The 25,013-nt window shown below is 39.8% G+C and overlaps 1 protein-coding gene across 1 annotated transcript; it reads right to left on the reverse strand.

The window, feature by feature from the left end:
- Nucleotides 1–5,935: 5,935 nt before the first annotated feature.
- Nucleotides 5,936–24,290, reverse strand: LOC119419098 (UPF0524 protein C3orf70 homolog A). Its single transcript, XM_037686395.1, has 2 exons — nt 24,091–24,290; nt 5,936–7,063 (listed from the first exon to the last, which is right to left on the reverse strand). The coding sequence occupies exons 1-2, from the start codon at nt 24,272–24,274 to the stop codon at nt 6,381–6,383; spliced, it is 867 nt and encodes a 288-aa protein (XP_037542323.1). The 5' UTR covers nt 24,275–24,290; the 3' UTR covers nt 5,936–6,380.
- Between the last annotated feature and the right edge of the window lie 723 nt (nt 24,291–25,013).

Raw genomic sequence — 25,013 nt, forward strand, 5'->3', positions numbered from 1 at the left:
TGAGAGACGAAACGTTTCTACATTTTTTTGTTGATTTGCTTTGTTTTTGTTTTTTTTGAATGTCCAGAGGACCAGATTTAACTTTTTTAGATTTTTCTACCTGGATTATTGAGCATGCATCAGGATATCTCAACAACAACAACAAAAAAGAAACCCTCCAGACTTAACTTTGTTGTGAAATATAATTTTATCAGATAATATATTAACTTAATGAAATGTCTATATATCCTGTTTTGTTATTTAGAATGATATTGTGTTAAAACACTATCTGATTCCGTTTCCGGTAAGAATTGTAGTTTTTAGTTACATGCCTACAACTCCCAACGTTCACCCCCCCCCCCCCCCCCCCCATTATAGAACACAAGATGGCGAGATATTATTGGTTGAGAGCTGGGTCACATGAGAGTAGGGCTTCCCATTTGTCGATGTTGGTGACGACTCCTGGGAGGTGTGGCCGAGCTCTGAAGAAGATGGGTTTTCTGTTTACGCTCGGGGCCATTGTTTGGGACCTGATGGTGGAGTTACAATGGCCCAGGGCTGGTGATGGTTGTACTTTACATGTGGGTAAAATAAACCTTCTGAAATGGATGACAAGTGCTCCTCTTCTCCCTGCTTCAGATCAAAACATAATCTAACAATTGGATTTTTTTTACCTGGATTATTGCGCATGAACTTTGATGTTTTGAACCACTTTGGCTATGGCTGCTTCAGAAGAGTCGATGAAGAGAGGGTGGGCCCCAGAAAACATCATCACCAGCAAACGGGTTGGCTCACAAATATGTGAGTGCGCTGCTTGTGGGACTGAGTTAGTTTGTGGCTCCTCAGACTGATGAAGTCCTTTGGATGAAGGACGAAACATCTCAACCAAAAAAATTAATAAACCGTCCAGATGACCTGACTTAACTTTGTTGGATTTTTTACCTAGAATTTTGAGCACAAACTTTGATTTTAGCAAATGTTTGCTTTGGAAATAGTCGTTTGTCCAGTCGGCCACAGGATGACAGATGAATGTAGCCCAGTTAACAGTAAGAAAGATCAGATTCAGCTCCACTGCTGTGAGTCATTTTGACATCACAAAAAATAACACTCACCAGCTTTCTATCAGAATGAGTGAAAGAATGAATCACCGAGAAGCTTTCAGCAACAAACTAACAAAAAGGAGAAATACTTTCAAACAGACACTAAAACTTAAAGCTGTTTGCAGTTCACAGGAAAAAAGTCAAGCTCCGTGTATAAAAAGAAAAAAAGACCTCAAAACCCATTTCAAAGATGAGGAAAGACACCGACAAAAAAAAAAAAAAAAAAAAAGCCATGAATATTTTACAGGCAGAGAGAGCAAAGCTGCTCTGCAGGTGACGCTCTGGTGTTTATAGAGCTTATCAGAAAGCCATCACCCGCCGAGCATGGCCAAGGCAAACCATGTGTCTGATTGTTTATCAGCACACCGCTGCTGGGTCTCCCCTGGCACCTGCACGAGGCTTTCATGGGCCCAATCACAGTGACAGCATGCTGCAACATAAATGGTCATTCTGAAATAAAATGAGTGCTGCCGCTGAGGTTTCGCTCTGAAGTTTGAGGTATGGGAGGAAGCTCTATGCACTCCGTGGCTCTCTGGAGCTGATGTAAATGCAAACCGTCAAATTGGAAATTTTGAGAACTCCTCAGCTTCTATAATTATTCCTATAGGTGGATTTCAGCTTTAAATGCACTTTTCCTCGACCTTGCCTGACATCAGGCTCTATGTACATTCCTAAACAGCTTGAGTCTGTATTGGTAGGAAACGTTGTATTTAAACACCAAAGTCAATCTGTCTTTTGGCCTAAACTGATTCCTGCTGCTTTATTGGGAAGTTTCTCTGTAAAGCATGGTCTGCCACTGGGCCATTGACTGAATGCACTTAGTCTGCCTCATTGTACAACATAGCAGGGGTTTTAAGAAGTCAAAGCCTTTTACTTTTACAAGTGGGTACAAAGCTTATAATTGTTCTTTGGGTGCACAGTTTATTTGAAAGTATACTGATTGTGCGTTTATTTTCATTAAGCAGATATATTTTTTCTTGACTCTGAAATGTCAATTGGATGTCGATGTTAAAACACCAGCACATATAACCAGACAGGTGCAATTTAAATGTTTGGGCATGCCTGTTTAAAGTTTTGTTACAAGTTCTAGGGATGTGAAAAAAATCAAAATTATAAGAGACCAGTTTTAATAAAATGATGCTTTTGTCCATCTGATAAAGTAAAAGCATTCAGGCATTTCTGTCTTTTCTGTTAAAGTGACAGATCAGAGCGTTTGAAGCAGGGTACCATGAAAAGGTTATGAACAATTAATATCTTACCTGCTCTAGGTCACTTACTTAATGGGCCAAGTTTGGAGACAGATTTTAATACTGACTGGACTGACAAGCTAACCAATGTACTGCTGCTGCCTTAAAGCAACTCCAGTCTGAAACATTTCATAGTATTTCACAAGAATCCTATTTTATATATCTCCATCAGTTTCACAGCACATTACTGCAGCTGCTATTTGCACTTGTATGACCTAAAATGTAATTTTACAAGACATCCATGCAAAAAAAAAAATGTGAATTTCAAAATTTGGCCTTTCAGATCTCAGCCACATGGCTTGCTGGTTGCAATACACAGAATTTAGTGAGGTCGCAATAAAAAAAAATTGGCCTGTGTTCTTGCAATTTTCTTGCAGTTCTAAGTTGCCACAGATTCTACAAAAGTCATCCATTGAGATGAATGCTCATAAAATATTGTTTGCATGAACCAATGTGAAATCTTTGAGACTGGAGTTGTTTTTGGACAGTTTTCTCCCAGATTAACCTTAAGTTTAACCGATTAAGAGATTTAAATTAAGTTCCTTCAAATTGCAGTTATTCCAAGAACTATCTACAACATTGTTCAAAAACTTTTTACAGATTTTAGTTCAAAACGTCTGCACTGTCTGAATAGGCTCCTTATTTATCGTGACATTCTGCTAAAATGACAAATAATAAAAGTGCAGCTTTTTATCACATCTTGAATAAGAAACAGTCTTTAAGAGGTAATTTATTTGAATCTCTTTCATGTTTTTTTACTCTTAAACAGGCGAGTACTGGTTTGTGTCTTATGATTTTTGATTTTAGGAGTTGTTTTATCCCCTGGAAGATTAATAAAACGAAAACCGCACACACACATGAGCAGAATCCTTATGCCAACGTGTAAATGGGGAGAAGTGGAACTGACAACATGTCTCTATAGAGCGTGTGTGTCCATCTCAGTGAACAGTCCTTGAACAAGGACATTTTTTTGATTTGGTGTGTCTTCCTCTGTGTGTGTACGTTCTCATGGCTCAAGGTGCTTGTCAGCTGAACGACTTTGCTGGGGGGATTAACAGTTCGGTGATCTCTACTTGAAATGCGTCTGAAGCTTTAAAAATAAAAAGTCAAACTCCTGACATACACAGAGCCTGTGCTGAGACTTTTTACATGTTCTTGCATCATCATCACACATCTAATTAAGCTTCCTCTGCCTCTTCCTGCCTTCTATCCTACGTTGTCCTCCTTCTCCATTCCTCTTCCTCATTTTCTGCTCCCGAGCACACCTCTCCTCTTCATCAGGTTAATAAATATACATAAAAAACCAATTAGCATTCCACCCTTTCTCGGTTTTCTGGAAGAATCAATGAACACAATGCAAGCTGAGAGAAGAAGCATGTAGAAATCAATCAAAGTGAGAAATGCACTCATAAAATACAAACAAAAAGTGAAGAAGAGCGTCTAGAAAGGGAAGGGGCGCCCAGAGGACATACAGCTCCACCTGTGTCACTGATCGGTGAGGGAGAGCTGGGGATGTCGCAGCAGGAGATACTTGACTCTGATCAATATTTCACGTCTTACATAAAGCTGTTGCAGGTCCTATTTAGCCGTCTCCACTCATAGCTCGCCCTTCTTTGTGAAATATCATTCAATGTAGCACAGTCAGTAAAAAGTTACAAATGAAGGAATGTGAGAAGCAAAGAAACAAGAACATTCTTCCCGACATTTCAGAGACATCTGCAGAAGAACTTGATTTAACGTCGATTTTCAAAATCCACTGATTCCTTTAAAGCGTTCGTCGTCTGCGTGCCGAGCAGAGAACATCCTTGATTAGTCTGAAACAGAGAACGACTGCAGCAGCCACAGGAGAAAAAAACAAAAGTCGGTTTTGTAAGATTTATTTATAAGAAAATAATATGACAATAATACGAACATAAAATATGTCTTGAACTGCATTAAGAGGGCCTCTGTTAGTTGTGATAATGGTGGAATAAAAAGAAATAGAAAAACTTGTAAGGGTTTCTGTTGTTCTTTGAAAATAATACAGTCGTGCTAAATGACTATAGAAAAGATTTGCCTTAATCAGAGACGGTTCAGAGCTTATTGAAGTGGGGGTTTTGTGGAAAGGCTATGAATAATTAATATCTTACCTGCTGTAGATTACTCTTTGAACAATATCTGGAGGAAAAAATATTAAATTTGACTGGTGGGCTAACAGATAAAGAGTATAGTGGACAGCATTTCAAATGTTTAAATGTGAACGCTATATTAACTATTTTGTTGCTGTAATTTTAACACTACATGGTTATTTTAAAATAAATCTAATAACATTCCTGCTGGAAGTGCTACCGCTAGCTGCTCCTGCCTGTACTTGACCTGGCACATAATGTTACCACAGAATTCCATGTAAACTTGTTTTGTAAAATTTACAACAACGTAAAGGTGTTCTAAAATAGCGTTCACATGAACTGCCATGAAATTTCTGAGGCTGAAGTTTAAAAAAAGCAGCAACCTCTTTTAGTTTTAGCCTCACTTAGCAGTTAAATTGATTTTGACTGGATTGGTGACCGGTTTCTCCAAACTGAAGTTGTTCAAACTATCTACAGCAGGTAAGATACTAACCATTCAACAATTGTCTCACAAAACTCCACTTTAAAGGATCTAAACCACCACTTGGAAAAACTGCAACCATACTTGTGATAATTTTCAGTGATAGCATAGCAGATTAACAAAACAAAGAAACAAAAATTAAAAAATTAATGCAGCCAAATTTGATTTGATTGACTAATAAGAGGCTGGCAAATTTCTTGCTATACCTGCTACAATGCAACAACAAGTAACGTCCCATCGCATACTATAACACCCCTTAAAAAGGTGCAATAAGTGATTATTTCTGCTCAATAGTATAAACTAACAGTGAAATACTAGTCTAACAAACTTCTTTCCAAGTCTACTTTTTAATCATCTCAAAACAATGTTCTACTATCCTTATAGCCCCCAGATATAGAATTACAAAGTAGTTGTGTTATAATGTAGGGTAATATGGATAAATTAGACCTTTTTCCTCTACATTTAGCTTGCATGATAAGGTCCACCTACTTCTGTTGTGTTTCTTCTTGGCTGCTTGATGCTTCATGAAACCCTGAGCAGCTCTGTAGCTCAGTTACTCAACCTCAAAAAATGGCGCTCAGAAGAACAAAATGGTTTTCGAACCTTGGTCCGAAGTGGCAGGTACAGTTTAGGAATGTGCTTCTGTGTAACCTTTTGATTGTCAAACACTGACCTACCTGCCGCCTGTGGTGGTGCCAGTAAAGTGCAGACAAACTGTGCCCCCTCCCCCTACCCATACCCCCCAAACTCTTTTTTTATTAGTATTTTTTTTGTTAACAGCAGGGTTGTCCCTGCAGCTCAGAGAGGAACCATTAATGGGTTAAAAGGCTGACGTGCTCGAGGCCCATGAGAGGTAGCTGGCCTTGTCGTCATTATGCTAAAGTGTGAGAATTAGTAATGTGTGTGGGTGGAGCCGCTGACCAGAGAACAAGGGTTGGCGTGCTTATCTGCCACTCGAACGCTAAAATAGACTGAAGCATGACAAGCTGACAGCTGAAGATTGCAGAGAATTACCTCCCTGCTAATTATCGTCATTAACACAAACCATCTTTGCGCATACACATTTAATTTCAATGCAGACTCTCGGGGAAAAAAATATATTTTCCTCACTATCCTTTGAAGTGCTCCTATTCTACGCTTTTGAAATTTACTGAATAACCATATAACGAAGGTCTTTTTTGTCTGCCGTGCATGTACTTGGTATTCCTGTGCTTCCTCTTTGATTCCAGTGAGTTTCAGAAATGAATTCCATGCAGGGAAATGGGACAGAGGAGAAGCTGTGTGAAAATGTGGGGCGTACAATCCTCGGACACCTGCAGGAAAACAAATTCAGCCTGAATCGGACCCTGCAAAGCCCCGTGGAAGCAACAGATTGGGGTTCGCTCCTGATGGGTCCGTGTAAAAATAAACCCTGCAGGGTCGGCCTCTGGTGAAAGACTCTGCTCTGTGGAACCTCCTCAGTCCGTTACACAGTTGTTTCGATCTTTTCGATGATCTCTATCATGGATTTGGACGGGGAGAGAAGAGAACAGTCATCCTGATCCCAGAGACTTCTCGGACTCAAGTTTTCATCTGTGCTCAGCTCATCCTCCTCCTCATCCTCACTTCCCTCCTCACAGGACTCCAAGTAGTGCAGACCTAAGGCGTTAATGCCGGAGTCCTCCGAGCTGGACGGAGAGGAGCAGTGGTCCATTTTAGGGGCTTTTAGCTTTTCAACAGCAGAGAGGTGTTTCTGTTCACTGTGGACCTGCTGCACAGGAGCCGGAGTGTGCTGGATCCCTGGCTGTGGAGCGCTGACCAGCTGCTGAGGCGGATCGGGATTTACGGGCAGTTGAGGTGTAGCTAGGGCAGGTAGCTGAGGGGTGGAAGGTCGAGGTGGTTCTGGTAAGGGAGGCGGGGGACGCTGCACGTAGCACATCTTCCCGTTGATCCTTTTGACGATGTAGTCGTCCAGGAACAGGTCTGCGATGACGCAGTATTTGGGTGATTCTAGATGAGGCGGGGACTGGAAGCTGGGCGCCAGCTTCAGGAAGCGCTCGGCCAGAGAGACGGACATGTCGATGGTGTTGCTGCACTCTGCGCCCACAGGGGGCACAGCTGTGCTGGGCAGCTGGCACACATTGGTCATGGGCTGATACACGTATTTGCCTAAAAGAGAGGAAAACAAAAGACAAAAAAGGAAATCATTAAAAAACAGGTATGCATTTAATTATGAGTGATGGTTTTTATTTTTCATATGTATTATCATATGAATCTGCCCATGACTGTGTGTGTTTTGTCTTATGTGTTACCATAATATCTAATGAATTACTGAGCAGAGTTTAAAGAACACTTCCAACATGGCCACCACAGCTATGCAAACACATAAATAACTCAGTTGTACTAATATTGAACTAAAATTTCATGTGTTAGTAGCTGAAGCTGACCCCTCAATCATATGCTAAATGCTAACTGAGAGCACATCTGTTTTTAATCTTTACCCAAACTATTCAATTCAACTTGTCTGTTAGCAAATTATCTCATAAACCACTAAATTGATTTTAATAAAATTCCCAGAAATTAATCATTGGATGTACATCTATAAGTAATTAATTTTTGAAGGCAAAGTAATTGAAGATGGCCGCCACAGCTAACTGACCTTAGCAAACATATAAAAGGACATAAACTCATCCAATATAACCTCATCCAATTGTACAGATATAGATCAGATATTTTTTTGGTAGTAGTTGGGACTGATTACAACTTATTGGAAGTGCTAACAGATAGAATGATATTGCATACCATAATTTACAACGGCTATAACTATCTTCCCATCTTAAGAAGAATTTGGTTTAAAGCTTTGATGTGAAAGGCGATATACATTCTTTCAAGAAATGCTAGGCCTTTTTCTTACTTATTATTAAACAAATTAAATGAGTGAACGCACAAAAACCAGCATATATATGTTTGTAAAACATCTTTCATGCTGTTGAATTGCTGACTGAAGTTTAACTGACCAGGAATACGCATAATATACAGAAGCAAAGGCTGAAATTTTGACATTACTTTGATTTATTCCATTTTACTAAAAACAACGTGTGAAATTGTTAAATACAAACATTAAACTGACAAATAAAATTGTAAAACTGAGAAAGAAATCCACTTTTATACTCCATCCATCCATCCATTATCTTTACCCGTTTATTCCATTTTGGGTCACGGGGGTCGCTGGTGCCCATGTCCAGCAATCACTGTGCGAGGGGCGGGGTACACCCTGGACGGGTCGCAAGTCCATCACAGGGTCACATAGAGACAAACAACCATGCACTCTCACTCACACCTAGGGACAATTTAGAGTTACCAATCAGCCTAACATGCATGTTTTTGGTCTGTGGGAGGAAACCGGAGCACCCGGAGAAAACCCACGCATGCACGGAGAGAACATGCAAACTCCACCACGCATGCACGGAGAGAACATGCAAACTCCACCCAGAGGGCCCCTGGACCGGGGTTTGAACCAGGGACTTGTTCGCTGAGAGGCAGCAGCTCTACCAGTTGCGCCACCGTGCTGCCCCAGTTTTATACTAATTTATGATATTTTATCAATGTTTTTTCATGGCTTCTTATATTTATAACACGTTAAAACTTTATTTATTTTTTTATCCGTGTTCAAAGAGCGACACCCATAAAGGGCAAAAAAATAATAAAAGTCAAAACTCATTCCTCTTCTTTAAATACTGAGACACAGATACTTTGGTTCAGTTTTTATAAAACCCTCAGTTTTTAAGAAGCTATTCAACTTTTCGAAGAGAAAAGAAAGTTGCCTTGGGGCTGAATCTTTTAGAAACGAACGACTAAGAACAAAACAAAGATGGATTGGACATCTGGCAGTGATATTTTCCACAGAAGCAAGAAAACCAACACAGGGTTAAAAAGCAGAGTATAAGAGCAGCTCTATGTCTTAGAGGTTAGTGCTGCCACATCACATCAAGAGGACCCAGAGCGAGCAGGGTTTATGTGGACTTCCTCTGGGAGCTCTGGTTTCTCCCAACAACAAAAACATGCTCAGTTAATTCTCCTGCCCTTGACCAGCACAGTGCCTGCGTGCTGCGAATCACCCCAAACTGCTGCACCGCTGCACTGCTTCTAATGTTAAGGATGGCTAAAAGCACAGAACACATTTCTGTATAGGGCTCAAAAGAACAAACGTAAGCCAGATATCAGACAAACAAGTGTTTGAGCCGTCTCTTCTGATAAAACCCCACTGAGATTAAAAATCTCTTTTCAAGGGAGACCTGATCAAGAGGCAGCAACAAATACCAGACAAAAATTACACCATTAAAAGAAAATGTCAAACTGTAAAAAAAACAGGTACGTGTCATTGAATTGGCCTCAGTAACTTAGTTTGGATGTAAATGCACTGAATGAGATGAATTCTGTCAAGCTCAGAGATTCTTGTGGCAAGTTCCAAAAAGAGGGAGCAGAGTGAACGAAAGCCTTCCTACACAATTCAGTCCGAGCAAAAGGAACAGAAAGAAGCAGCTAATCATGTGAGCGAAAAGTCAAGACGAAACGTTTCTCCCTTAAAGAAACTGGTCCGGATGAAATGATTTAACCTTCTTTTGTTATCTACCTAAATGATTAAGCCTGCAAACCTTTTTATCAGTTTCAACATTTTTCAGTGCAATTGAAGTACAAATATAGAGTCCAAGTCCAAGCAGTGCCTTGTAATGGAAGTTAACCAATGGGAGTTCCTTTGGGTGGTCAGACCAGGCCATCCCACCCGTGAGTACAAATCACAATGGTGTGTTGACATTTTACAGTTTGTAATGATCCTCAGAGAAAATAGGTAGACAAAGTCAAGACATTCTGAGGAAGCAATCAAAAGAGCTCCATAGTCCTAAACAGACATAAAAGTTGCAGACACAAGCTGCTTCTTAGCAGTATATGAAAAACACAACTTGTTTAGAAAATGAAAGCCCAGCCTTTTCACAAGACTTTCCACATGGGGTTTGAAAGTGAGGGAATCATCAATCAAAATGCCCAAATATTTATATGTGTGAACCAACTCTATTTCATTCCCACTGCAAGAGAACACAGAGGAGCTCTTTTGTGCTCCTCTGGATATGGAAAAGTACAGTACATCGATTTAGTTCAGGACAAGTTTTAAATTTAATAAAGAGCATTGGATAGCAGCAAAGTATTTTTGTAATAGTTCAATAGCCTGAGTAGAAGTGGATCCAGTGCAATAAATAACTGTGTCGTCTGCATAAAAATGCAAATTAGTATCAGACACGTTCTGTCCCAATTCATTTATATAAATTGTGAATAGAAGAGGACCTAACATAGAACCCTGTGGTACCCCCTTATGAACAGTTACAACTTCTGAACACAAATTATCATGTTTAATACATTGTGTCCTATTCCAGAGATTATTTATAAACCAAGCAATAGCTTGTTTAAAAAATAAAAATAAATAACAGAGTCCTGCAGCCTGGCTATCAGAATTTCATGGTCTACAGTATCAATTGCTTTTGACAAATTGACAAAGAGAGCCGCACAGCACTGCTTCTTATCAAGAGCGACAATAATGTCGTAAACCACCTTCAAAGCAGCTGTTATGGTACTATGCCTCTTTCTAAAGCCTGACTGAAAGGGTGAGATGATGGTATTGCGAGATACAAATTCCTTAACTTGGTCACTCACAAGAGACTCTAAATTTTTTGCGAGCATGGAAAGATTATGGTAGATTTTGATATAACCAACTGAAAATAGTGTCTTAAGATATACATTTTAAAATACTTGTTAATAACAGCTGCATTTAATTGTTGTTTGCTTTCTACAGAACCTCACTTCAAAAGATCTCAGCTATTACTTTTAGAGTTTACTGCTATTTTGCAACTTTAAAAAAAAATCTTAACGTAATTTTAATTTGCAAGATGATTATTCACACAAAGACTTACAGTGCTATAACGTTTATTGTCCAGTAATTTCTCAGGACATGAAGCCATATTTTGTTGCAGAAGTTCTGCAACACCTTATATTAAAGTGAAGCTTCATACGGTGGTGGCACACGAACGTGATAACTGATTCAAAATGTTCATTATTAACGACCGCTGACTAACTGAGCGGCACCTGAATACTGGAGCTCACATGTGTTTAATTATGTCTCAGGAGAGTCAGAGAAACGACAGAAGATGACAGGCTTACGTATCAACTCCTCCTGCTCTGCATCCTTGTCTTTTATTTCACTGACAGAGGGATCCATTCAATCAAAACCTTTTTTTGTGTTCAGGTTACAGTGAAAACATAAAGCAGCTCTCCTATGTTGAGTGGGCAACATGATTCAGAGGCGTCAGAACCGTTTTTATTTTTCCGACCACAAATGGCGTAAGACTGCTGCTGATATCGCAGGCAAGAGAGGGAAAAAACAGAAGCTGGTTTCTCCTAAACGAAGCGAACTCAGTGGTCCATGTTCAGAATGGAACGAGCTCATTCAGGCAGACGAGAACGTGGCAACAAAAGAGAGCTAAAGCTATAAAAGGCGACGTGTTGACATTTAGTTTTAGCATATTACATCTAATTGCATTCATCCATCTGGAGTTTCAAATACCAAGAGCGCTACTGAGAGACAGACGGATGCCTGCTTAGACAACGAGAATGCACACAGACATATGGAGCCAATGCTACACCAAGACTGGCTCTTTCTGGTAGTCTTACAGCAAAAACACAGTCTGTAAATCTACAGGGAGCCTGCACTCGTATAGTTAAATACATCTCTGTGTCTGTAGGCCCTGAGGAACATTACATGACTGCAGTTAATCTCACTTACTGTATAGTCTGGCTAAAATAAAAACAAGAAAACCCTGCGGCCTGAGAATAGTTGAACTGTAGGCAACAAAGCAGGTGGAAAGCTGGAAAACTGTGTGCAGTGATGAGGCTAAACAATGCATGGTTTAAAAAGGCAGGGAAATATTCTGTGAGAACATGCAGGTGATCTTTCTGCATGGCTAGTTCATGAAGTCATCATGAAATGAAATCTAACATGATTTTAAATCAAGCACTCATAAACTGTACAGTGCAAATATTTAACCACACCTAGCTCCTTTATGTTTTGCTTCTGAGCTGCAGATTTTCATGTGCCGTATTTTTCGGACGATAAGGCGCAATTAAATCCTTTAATTTTCTCAAAAATCAACAGTGAGCTTTATAATCTGGTGCGCCTTATGTATTAATTCTGGTTGTGCTTACTGACCTCAAACTGATTTTATTTGGACCACGGAGCTCAAAAAACTGTCAAAATGTTTTAGTTTTGTTTAATGCGCCTTATAATCTGGTGCGCCTTACAGTCTGGAAAATACTGTAATTTTTTAAGTGGTCTTTATTAATCGTTCTCCATAATTTCTGAAAATATTTTGATTTGCTTCTTTGCATTTATGGATGATTCTTTTCACTCACGTTCAGTCAAGTCCTTGTATTAAATTATGTGTGCATGTTGTAAAGTGGGTGCCTAAAAAATGAAGAATGTGGACAGGAAGAGGCCAAAAGAAGTGTCTAAAAGAAATGATGTGCAGCAGACGAATAATATCTAAACGACATGTCTTTAAGAACAAAAAAAATTCCAACAAAGACCTGAGCATTCTTTAATTTATTATACTTTACGATAATGGCTAATGGCTTTTAGGAAATTATCTTGATGCTCAAAAACTTTTTTTATATTTGTCAACCTGCAATATCTAGTGTAGTTTTTGATGATTTAACTGACAGAATAACAAAAACTACAGTACGCCTTTGTGACTGGCTGAACGTAAATGTTTGCTCAGCACATTACCAAGAGGGTACTAACTTTAGATTTATTTTTCTGTAGGTTTGCTTGAAGATATTGATGCAGTCACGTTTTTGGGGCAAATTAGAAAGTGTAGTTGTTTCATTGGGATTACTCCTGTTTGCCATGTCTGTCCACTAATTAAACAAGCAGTAAGCCAATGTCCCTTGTTGTTAAAGGACTTGACGTTTCCTAAAAAAAAAAAAAAAAAAGAATACGGGTGTACAAAGATTAATCTATGGTGGTCAATGCCCCTCTCACAATGATCCATTACTATGCAGTGCCTCCTAAAGCAAAATAAAAATAAATAAATAAACCCGCCACTGTTCTTATACCATGTAACTCCTACCCCCTTAACATCTTGAACCAAAAACATTTCCAGTCCAGACAAACACTATTCTCGAACACTAAACATTCACATTTAAGCAATATAAAAACTATAAAACTTGGTTTTGTCAAAAGAAAGAGGTGGTTGGTTTATATTTACTGTATATAAATGGTGGTGGCCATCTGGATTTTTGACTTGGCTGACCCAATTTTTAATTTCTTGCACATTAATGCAGCCACACACCAAAATGGAAGTAGGCAAGTCACTTATTGTTTTAAGTTTTCCTCCTGAAATTGTTAACAAATATACATATATAGGCATAGCCATCTTGGATTTTAACATCTCCAACCAAATGTTGAAAGGAAACTTTTTTTAAGCCTAGATCTAGCCACATATCAAAATAGAAGTCAGTACCTCACTTATTGTTCGTTATACTGCTCACAACATGGACAAACATTTAGGGCTGCAGCCATCTTGAATTTTCACCTGGCAAGCCAATTTTCAGAAGGCACATTTCTTATGGTTAGATGTAGCCACACACCCAAATGGAAGTCAGTATCTCACCTATATTTCAAGTTATCATGCTAAAACGGATGGATAGACAGACGAATGGATGGTTTTTCCAATTCCCCCTTTTCGCTCTGCAACGGGGGTCAACAACAGTGAGATGGCATGTATGACCCACCCCACTCTGCCTCTGACTGGCGAGTACTCACAGCCTTGTTGGTTGTGTTCAAAGACTTAAATTATAATTAGTTTCTTTGGACATTCTGGTAAAAGAAACATTGCATTCACTCTCCTCCCCCTGTAAACACGTAAACTAAACTGATTCAAAGACTCTAGTGTTGCCAGATCTAAAATACAAAAACTCAGCAACAGTGTTCCCTAAAATGATTTTGCACCGAATACTTCATCAGTTATTTGATATGTATAAATAAAGTGGCCTCTCTGTTCTTCATCGTGTAGCTGCAGATGGGTCACGTCTGTTGGGCTTGTTGTGTAGACCTGGTTGCTTGTTTCTCTCGTAAGGTCTGACAACTCTGTTGTTAGCTAGAAACAAGTTAGCATGTACTTTAGCTAACTCAAAGTCAAATGTCCAATTTGAAATATTTTTTGTTTCTTTTTGCCAAGTTGTCTGTTATGTGTGGACAAATAGTTCATCCCTTGAGTTTGGGAGTCTTCTACAGTATGTCCATGTAAATTATAAGGGGAGTGGTGGAGCAGAGGTTAGAGAGGGTGAGGTTGTGATTGGAAGGTTGCCAGTTCGACCACAGTCTGGGAGCTTGAGCAAGGCCCTTAACCCCCATCTGCCCCCCTATAGGCACCCTAGATAGCAGACCACTGTGGCAGCTCGGTGGTCTGTGGTTGTGACAGGATTCAGCGTTCAGCGTAAAAACTATTGCAAGTCTTTGTGCAAGTTCACTCACTGTGACGACCCCTGAAGACGCGAACCACCAAAAGATAAAATATGTTTGAATAAATTACAGGTCGTACTTAAGACGCTTGCCAAAACAAAATGTTTTTTTCTAAAAATTATCTCATACTGGACTCAAAATCAACAACAAAAAGACTGTCACAATTCTAACAAACACTTACTGAAAGATGTTCAGGCCACTTTAAAAGATTTAAAGAAAGTCTGGATCCTTGGAAACAAAAAAAGAGAGAAAACTCAAGACTTCAGCAGATTATTAACCATTTTAAACGCAAGCAGAGGATTTGGTGGGGTAAATATCAAGGCATACAAATCTGATATTGTTTCATTCAATTAGTGCCATTAAAACTTATTTACAGCCAAATCACATGAAAACCGGTGAACGGCTCTCATTTCTTCCTGCGTTAACGCCACAGCTAAGGCAGAGATGTGTCTGATACAACCGTTGTATTAAATTTTATAAAGTAATCCATCAGCAGAGCTCTGCTGCTTCTTAAAACTGAGACAAACGTACAGGTCATCTGAGAGGCCAGAACAAACTACTGTGAAGCGAAGGAGGAATTTTTACCTTTCAATCTATTTTAAGGGCTTTGTGTTGAATTATGTTCAATGAAATGTTAAAGAAATACGTCTCGCCTTTGAGATTTCTGTCTGTGGAGTTTACAAGGGATTTTTTTTTTTTTTTCGGTGTAACACTAAAAGAAGAAACTATGAAGCAAAAGTTCAGAAAAACTCTCCTGTTCTACATTGCTTCTTTTTTTTTTTTACTACTTTACATTTAATTTTCTCTTCTTGTTTGAGTCTGTCAATTTGGTTTGAACATGACTTGTGTTAACAATTTAAAAAATGTCCTTTAATTAATGAAGGCCAAAAAAGTTCTGGTTAATTTCAAAATTTCAGCTAATATTTGAAAAAGGTACATTTATTTTATGATTATTTTGCATTTAGCAAACTAAAAATTCTCCTGTCAAACATTGATATCTGAAGATTTCTTCTGTCAACTACTTATAAACCTGTCCTTTGACATTAATGAAACAATAAACCAAGGAAGATGAGGAAATGTGAGACGACTTTGCGTTCCATTAAGCTCCACTTTTCAGAAAGAAATTAAACCAGCTCAAGCATTTATATCCAGGCACCTTTAAAAATATCTTGCAAACCTTTTATTACAGTTTCCACTGTTATCTCGGTTGCTCCCTGTTTTTATTTCCGTCCTAATAAAAAGGAGGCCAGATGCATAAATCTCTGTGTAGTTTCATGAATAAAACTGTGTGAGAACGTGAACTCTTTCTGACAGATTCGTAAAGCCCTGCATGGGTATGGTTGTGTTTCAAATATTTCTATCATTATTAAATTATACGCATTCGCAGTTTGATTTATATTCTATTATGAGCGTAAACTCGACTTCAAATAACATTATGCACACAAAAACACTTGTTTGTATCAGAACTAGACAAGAACAATGGCAATAAAAGGAACAGTATTCAAATAAACCCAGTTTTATCAAAAGTGACACTGAGACACATTTGGTAGTAATTTAGAGAAACTAAATGGATTAATTAAGACTTAAATATAAAAACAAGCAGTGCAAAACCTGCTAAATGAATAAATTGAAAGCATTCAGCTCCATTAGGACTGAATTATCTGCAGAGGTAAAAATAAAAAAGGTTGGATTACAGAGCATCACTTTATACAAAAACAACAGAGACGGTGGATCAGTTCCATGACAAGCTCCAGGAAACTAAAAACAGCACGTGAGGCTGTAGACAAAAAATATACAAATGTTCTATGAATATTTCATTTTAGCTGTGCTAGAGGTGTTTAGCCACAATGCCAGAAAAATTTTAAATAAAAATATACATAAAGAAACAATGTATCCATTTTCTTTACTGGCTTCTCCTTTATAAGTAGCAGGGAGCTGATGCCCAAGTTCAGCAGTCACTGCGAGGGAGGCGGGGGACACCATGGACAGATCGCAAGTCCATCGCAGGGACAAAGAGACAAATGAGGGATAATTTACCCATTTAGAGTTACCAATCAACCTAACGTGCATGTTTTTGGTCCATGGGAGGAAACCGGAGTACCTTGAGAAAACCCATGCGTGCACAAAAAGAACATGGGCGGTGAACCTGCGACCTTTTTGCTGTGAGGCAACAACTCAACCACTGTTCTACCATGAAAAAAATAAGCCAAGAAAGTGAAAATAAATAATCTCTATCAGACTAGAATAAAAGCTCTGAAATTGTCTTGCTGTTAAATTGTTTTGTTGTCCTCTCATTTCTCCCACTGCTCTCTAAAGAATGACTGACCATTAGTTGTGTGTAGTAAAAACACGCTTGTGTATTTTGTGCATGCACATTAGTAACGCATCTGACCTCATTCACATCTAAAGGGGTTTTGCCTGTTTCTCCCACAGATCCAGTGGGAAAAAGCAATAAAGCAAAAACAAAACATGACAGCAGGATAGACTTGATGCTAACGAGGTAACGTCACCCAATGCTAAGTTCATTAACGTATTTAACAGCTTTAACACAACAATAAATATTATATAAAAGACTGAGTTTATAGTAGCAACTCTCATAAGTGTGGGATCAGTTCTTAAACGTGAGAATAAGACAAAAATCTTTTTTTTATAGCAAGTTTGTCCTGAAGCATCCTTTATCTTTTGTCCTTTTTGTCACTTTCTGCTGTATTTTCCAGCTGCTACATGACAGCACTGAATATTCCATGTTTGGTTTTAAACAAAGACAAAAAAGAACAAACTACATCAGCCATCTGTGGCATCGACCGTAAATGTCAGATATTTCAGTCCGATTCGCACATTAGCAGCTTTTCAGAACAAACACAGACAGTGTTTTATGCTGTCAGTGCACTCACTCAAAGCAGCTGCTGAACAGGTTCGGGTAAAAAATTATAACAAAGAGAGAGAAAGAACGCCTCGACTGGAAAGAGCTTTCATCACATCACAATTAGGTCCAGATTAAAATAAAAAAAAAAAAAGTTCACTGATGACTGATGAAAGGCATTCTGGGAGATGGAGATTATTAGGAGATGCATATAAGACTTTTATCTTTCAAAAACGTTAATAATGTGTGGAAGATTACTGCAAAAAATATTTTTGCTGATGGTTAAAATACATACAAAGAAATAAAATTAAGGATCAAATGCACTCGTTACTCTTAATATTTGATTAGGCATTCAAACAAGCAGTATAAGAGTGTTACGTGCAGCCTTGAGTTGTATTTCAAGGATGTTTAAGAGTTAAACGAGTTCATGAGGAAGCTGGAGAGCAGGCAGGGAGTGGATTACTCCTCAGTTTGCACCCAGCTCCATCTTGCCTGCTGCCTTTCTCCTCCCCTGGGCTCATGACTGGCCGCTGGCTGCTCTCCCTCTCTGGTTTAATGGAGACGGCAGAGTCTCTGGAAAATATTGCATGCCCCTTTCTGGTCTCCCAGTCTCCATTATGGAGCTTCAACATCTCTCTGTGCACATTTCAGCCCGCTGGTGGGCCTACTGGCAGCAGCTGGGACTCAACAGAGTCCAAATTCCTCTAACAGATTTCTGAACAATTCTCTCAAGCTGATGTTTTGGGGTTTTTTTTTTTTTTTGTATGTGTGAGCTGAAGTCTTTATGTGCAAAGCGACATGAGTTCAAAGCAGAACGTTCCTAAAACACAAAGACAAAAGCAGATTTTTATCCCGACGCTTCCTGCAGCCAGTTGGCCAGAGGAGAAGGTCTGCTCGCACATCCGCTGCTTCTTTTGTCTTTAAATCTCTCCAGCAAAAGGGGCCACAGCTGAGGCAGCAACACAGGTCTCAGGTTTCAGTGAAGGGGACGTTCTAACCCAGAGTCACGTGAAACGCCTTTCCTGTTTCCTGCATGCCAGAGTTCCACATATACAGCTTATATGATGTGAACATCCCACAAAGAAACTACTGAAAAGACTAATGTTTGCTCCATAATGATTTGAGAAATATGCACACTCTATAGAGCAATATTATGGCAAAGAAGTCAACACATGTAGATTTACTTGACATTTCCAACACAAGCCTCCTAAATACATTTATTTTTTTATCTGATTCTTGCTTTGGAAGTTGTAGTAGTAGTTGAACAACTTTACTTATTATTTTTAAAAGAAAATGTAAAGATGCTAAAAATAAAGCTATTTAAGCATCTTATCATACATGATATCCATTTTACTGTCTTGTGTTTTAACCACACTTCTTGTGACTCACAAAATGAGACAAGGATATTGTAAAGGATCGAGTCAGAACACTTCATTTAAATTCTAAAAGCAGCGCTTTTATTTGCCTACAAGTTCAGCTCCTCTTAGTGAGGCGTCATGTACTTGATCTTCAACCAGTTTGTGTTCTTCTTTTGTAAATGTCAGCCGATTTGTGCTCGTCGTCTTTGTGTGTTCACGCTTACTCTAAAGGCAGCGACCCTATATATAGAAACCACTGCCCAGAATGCCATGTGCTAAGAGGTCTCTGCTATTGTCTGTAGCTCCGACGACACAGTTGGAGTAATATAATTTGTTAGGATGTTCATCGTGATTCATTGTTGAAAAAGTTGTTTTCTAGCTGTTATTTTTCACACATAATTTAAAGTAACCTTCTCGCCTGCTTGCTATAGCCACCCTGCCATGAGCATTGTTGCTGCAGTCTGAATAATTGGTTGTTTGCTTTTCGGCAGGCCAAGTCGACCACTTAACTTTGTTTTACCCGCAGCTTTTTGACAACCCAGTTCATTTAAATTTGCCCATGGAGAGCTCTCTCAATGCTTCACGCTCAGAAAATAAGAAAATGAAGGGCAAAGTTGTTATTTTTTTTGTCCGAAATTATAGAAGATGTTTGTTTTAAATCATAATCACTGAGCTCTAATTTAAAATTACACGAAAGTAAATAAATCAGCAGCGATGAGAAGCAGGATACAAATGTCCAGTTTATGTCTAACTTCACACAACCAACTATTCAAGTGGCATCAACGCAAGCAGTCAGAGCATCTGTGAGCCACAAGCTTCAAACTATCTGTCCTTTTTAAAGCATACTTTGGTGTGTAAAAATCCCCTTCAGGTGTCATTGAAAGATCGTTTTTTATTTTCATCAAAGGTATTTTTAATCCAACCCTCTCACTGAAGGAGATGGAGGTCACTGAACTCCATCTTTCTGTCAATACTGGACAGAAATTAACCTCTTAAACAATTTGTAATGAACTAACTGACCATTCAGTGCACTCCAGCTGGGGGTTGTGGACACTTTAGTGACAAATGAGTAAATTACATACTGCAAAAGTGAGGATCTATGAAGTAGTAAAGTGTCACATCAAAATAAAGGTCACTTGTTTCTTTGTTGGCCGGTGCAGAACTGAAGACACCAGAAAAACGATTATTTCTACCACCAAACCTCAGAGTCTGTGGTTATTTGCTAACATAAGAGAAGTATCTCACATATCTGCAACTGCACATGTGTTCTGTCATAGGAGTGGACCATGCCGCTGTCGAAATACAGATTTAGGATTTATAGGACCTAAACTGAGCCGGGTTTGAGACGCAACACCATGTTCAAAATTTAAGAGAAGAGGGCAAGAACAACTCTAGCGAAAGTTTGGAAACTCCTTCACAAAATGCTGCTCATCACTTGCAGCAGCAGCTAGCTGTAACACTTCTAGTGCACCCTAGGCACTTCCTGCAAGAATATCATGTTATTTCTGCTGAAATAACTGGGAAATGACACATTGATGGTGGTGTTTAAGTTTATTTACATTTTTCTGAGATTTAAGTTATTTTAAGATGGCAGCAATCCCCGACACAGCTCAGATTAGCCGTTAGCTCGTCATTTCGGTCAGAATTAAAAAAAATTTCCAAAATGAGGTTGTCCGAAGAGCTTTTTAGAACAGGTAAGATGCTAATTGTTCACAACTTTTCCACAGAAACTCACTCCAAAATACCTGAACTATCCTTTTAAATACATACTAGTCACTAGACGTCTACATCAAATGAATCCAGAGTGGAAAACAAATCTCCTGTTTGTGTTTCCTGGTTTTCAATCTGCTGAGCTGTGGTATGACGGTAATAATCCACACCGACTCGCTGCAGACTTTCTGTGGTTTTCCTGCGCCGATCACTAACACAGCATCTATTAGGGTGATGGAGGAGCTGTAGTTTGTCAACATGAACAATGAATCAAAACTAACCCCCTCCACCCCCACCCTCAGGCCCGCTCTGACCATTTACTGATCCTTTAATAATAGGTGAAACATTTTATGAGTCAGAACTGCAGTAAATTTTGAATTCGTCACCAGATCGATGGCCAAGGGTGGCAGCAGCAAACCTCCGTATTTTCTCCCCTCTGAGACAGTTGCGAGCCCACAGCGGAGTGATGTGACAGATGAGTGTGCTGAGAAAGTCTGGCAGAGAGAAGTCCCACTTTCTTGTGTCAACATGGGGAGAACAAGTCCCAGCATCAAAATGAGTTCTGACAGAGAACAAGCAGACTGACAGGGCTGCTCAGCGCTCATTACAGACTCGCTTAATGAGTAATTCATCACTGCTTGGTAGGTGTAAACCAGGGAGGGAATAAAGTCCAAGCATACATGGTCCGGGCCAGGTGGCTCCAGTGACGCTGTGAGCAAAAAGCTCTCCTCAGCTATGACATATTGGCGGTGACACTAAACACAGCTAATTACTACTAATGAGAGGCTTGGACTGATGTTGTCACCAGCTGGGAACACTGCCTCCACCTACATCCATTTCTCTTCTTCTTTTCCTCCATTTTCTCTGCCAAAAAAAGAAGCAACAGCTACATGAAATACCACCGAATCAGTCAGAGTAGCTTTGTAGAGATGCCCGGTTTCCAGCAGAAATAAGAGGAGTGAGGAATTACTCAGGAGAAAGCCTCACGTTGTTTCGAGATAATGGAAATTTGGGTTTGAGAGCATAAATGCTGAGCAAAATCTTGCGACACAGTGACCTTTTTGTGTTTGTTTTTCTGAAAACCTATTAAAATTGTAATTAAAAAGGCAGTCTAGTAAGGCTCCCCCGTGGTGAATGAACAATTACCAGCTTCTGCACAAGTTTGTACGACAGGCAGCCGCCACGGGCGCATTTAAAATGAAAATGTGATGAGATACGGGGAGTTACAACCCTTTTTTTTTTTTTTTTTTTGCTCTTTTGCATTCAGCATCATTATGCCTTGCTGGAATGGAGGAGGAATTGAGCCAAGCAGGGAGGCATCACATCCACAAGCAGCCTGCTATAGTTTTCTCAGCGGGTGTCCTGGTTCTGTCTGATTCAGCAGCCAACGACGGTTTATGTTCACTGTTGATGCATGCACATTCTGCACGAGTTACAGTGGAGAGTGATAGGAAAATGGAAAAACTTTGTTATTGTTTCTTATTTATGGCCTAACATAGAAAGTAATAAAGGCCTAGCATTCCTTAAAGAAATAAATATCACCCACTTCCTTTCATGCTGTAGAAAACATGGAAAAAAAGAAAACGTTATGTGCTTTCACCCATGCAATACTGTGACATTTTAAAATTTGAGTTTGACAAACTTGGTGTGAATGACTCTCAGCTACTACCATACCAAGTTTTAGCACAATGTTCATAAAATTCACTGACCTATAGTAATTTTTGTGTTAACTAAGATCAATTAGCTCTGGTGGCCATCTTGAACTGAGCTCTTTTCAAATGTTAATCAGTTGTAGATGAACAGCCAGCAATTATTTTCTGAGAGTTTCATTGAAATCCATCAATTAGTTTATGAGCTATTTTACTAACAGACAAGGTTGACTCCAACAGTCAATGCCAAGGTTTTAAGCAAATATGTCATTCAATGTGTTGCCCCCAAAGTATGGAAGTTACCATCACTACATTTTAGGTTAATAACTGTAAAATTAGCTGAGCAGCCATTTTTGTTGGCTGGGTCAGACATCTTGAATTGGGTTGCCTCAAAAAGGACAAATAGTTGACAATATACATTCAATACATTGTAAAAGTTATGTTAAAATCTATGCAGTGGTTCATGAGATAAAAAAAACAAAAAACAAAAAAAAGAGCACACCCCAATAAAATATAATAAAATAAAATAAAAACACCCCTCCATTTTGGTTTTCTTGCACATTTCCAGCCAGTGGGATGAACGTGGAGTGAAGAAGCCAGTCTAAACTCTCACAGATGAACCAGAACTGAATGGGCTACGCGTGGAATCCTAAGTGGGTTGTAAGAGACACTGGAAAGGATTCATCGTTTTTCTGCCACATCTGATATTTCAGAACCACCTGGCTCGCGGAGGGTGGAGGCGTGCATCTAAATCCAACGATTACACAGCAAAGATTACAATGTGACTTGTGCAGTTGCACACTGTAAGCCCCCGTGCGACTGCTGCAGAGGAGATGGTGATTGTGTTTTACACTGATCTGAGGATTTTCAGGGCAGCTGGAGTGAGATGAGGATAAAATGGGGCAGCACAAAAGAGATGGACATCCTGTCAGGGTCAGACACCGCTACAGGGACTCTGCTCTGGAGTTTAATGGTCGGGCAGAGAAAGGTTAAAACGGAGAGAAACTGTCTGAGGTACAAGAGAGCTGAAAACACAGCTGACACTTCTCCAGTTGAATGTTTTCCAGTGGAGCATGCAGTCACAAATATCCAACACAGCCAACTTTGTGCTCTTGATAAATGAAACTTTTGAGATTAAATAAAGGCCAAGCATTCCAGGAATGCATATCATCCGCCGCCTTTTATGCCGCAGAGATATCATCTAAGATGTGCGAGATGATGTTACACTCAGAGTGTGTGTTGTGGATAACTCTCTGCTACTACCACACCAAATTTTAGCTCAATATCTGTATAACTGATTGAGTTATAGCTGTGGTGGCCATCTTGCATTGCACTGACTGCAAGAGTCCATCACAAATGTACATCCATGGATTATTATTTTATATTTTATTACAACCTATGCAGTTGCTTATGAGATATTTTGGTCACAAATGGACAAACTTTCTTCAGTCCCATGTCCCCATTGAGGAGATAAATCTTTAAAAATGGTCCATAAAGCAAATAAAGCTTTACAGCTTCTTTAACAAACTGAACAATACTAATCAGTTCTGCCCTATTTTCCAGTCATGACTGTTCAAAGCATCATTCATGTGATACATGAGTGAGACTTTAACGTTTAACTGGGTTGGTTTAGAGATTTCAAAGGACTTCCAGACATTCTGATGATAAACTAAGAAAACATCACAACCATGGCCTTTAAAACAGAACTGAAAGTGATGATTCAGCGGTGTGACAGTGTCACCGTGATGTGGCCAACACCAACAGAATCAAAAGAGAAAACCAGACCAGACAAATACCCCTGCTCCTCCTCCATTGTTCATGTGTTTTTGTTTGGCTCCTCGATGACATTTAAGACATCTATAAGTTCAATCTTGCTCCTGGAGGGGTAAACATCCCCCTGAACATGTTAGGCACATACATTTGTCACATTCAAACCTACTTATAGATCATACATCCTCACAGATTTATCAACCACAAGCGCAATTTTGGTCTGTTTTAACTTTTCACATATTTTGGCTACAACACATCTGGCTACAAAGCCAACTTACAGTGACACCAGCCCAAGTGGCAGCACCAGTGCAGCTTGAAGCACTTCCCGTGGCTGTGCGTGGCGCAGATGGAGAGTCCATCACAAGGCAGGAAGTCTGGTCTCCCCGCGCAGCTCCTGGCCAAAGCCTGCGCCTCGTCCAACTTCTCACTCTTCGGACACTTATGAGCTCCCGAGGCGGCCATGCCAACATTTCCCGAAGCCCCCCCGCCCAAACCACCACCAAGCCACACAATCTAATCTTTTAAGTCAACTGGGACATAAAACCCGCGCCTTGACGGTCCGCGCAGAGAAAACCCCGCAGCTTTTGGACGGAGGGGGGGTCTGAATCAGAGCCGCTCCGTGAGACGCATCGTGCGCGAGTAGAAGCGACGAGTTATGTCATATTTAAAGCCTCCCGTCATCCGCGCATCTCTCCATCCATGGTCGTGCCTTGGCGTCGGGAGGCTCCTCAGCTGTGCGCGGCTCCGTGACGCGCAGCTGATCTTCAGCACGCGGCGGGAGGAGCCCCGACAAACACAAAGCACTTCAAACGAGGCTTTCATCAGCATCACCTCCACCACACACACGCACGCACACACACTTCAAACATCACGGTCTGAATTTCATCGCCTTTAAGTGATTGCTTTTACAAGTCACAGCTCCTCAGATGGATTCTACTTTAATGTTTTACACCTCTTAAAGCGTATTTCTTGCAGATTTATGCAACTAAAATATAGATTCCCTTAAAAACAAACTGGAAAAACATCTGGAAAAATGCAGCTTCCTGAAGTTAAATCATCCAGCGGTTTGTTGAGAACTCTCCTGCCGCCAGGGGGCAACCCAAACATCTGCTCAGCCCTGAGACTGGACATTTACCCAAGAATGACAAACTGATTTCTGGAAATTGTGTTTGCAGCTGTGCTCCTCCCTCAGCTCCTCTCT

The sequence above is a fragment of the Nematolebias whitei genome, chromosome 13 (assembly GCF_014905685.2).
Source record: "Nematolebias whitei isolate Nwh7 chromosome 13, NemWhi1, whole genome shotgun sequence".
Lineage (NCBI taxonomy): Eukaryota > Metazoa > Chordata > Actinopteri > Cyprinodontiformes > Rivulidae > Nematolebias > Nematolebias whitei.

Bases quoted from the DNA above. Each gene is read 5' to 3' on its own strand.
- LOC119419098 (XM_037686395.1), bottom strand. From the start codon at position 24,274: ATGGCCGCCTCGGGAGCTCATAAGTGTCCGAAGAGTGAGAAGTTGGAC. The intron at 7,064-24,090 runs GTAAGTTGGCTT...CCTCTCTTTTAG, and splicing joins CCACTTGGGCTGGTGTCACT to GCAAATACGTGTATCAGCCC.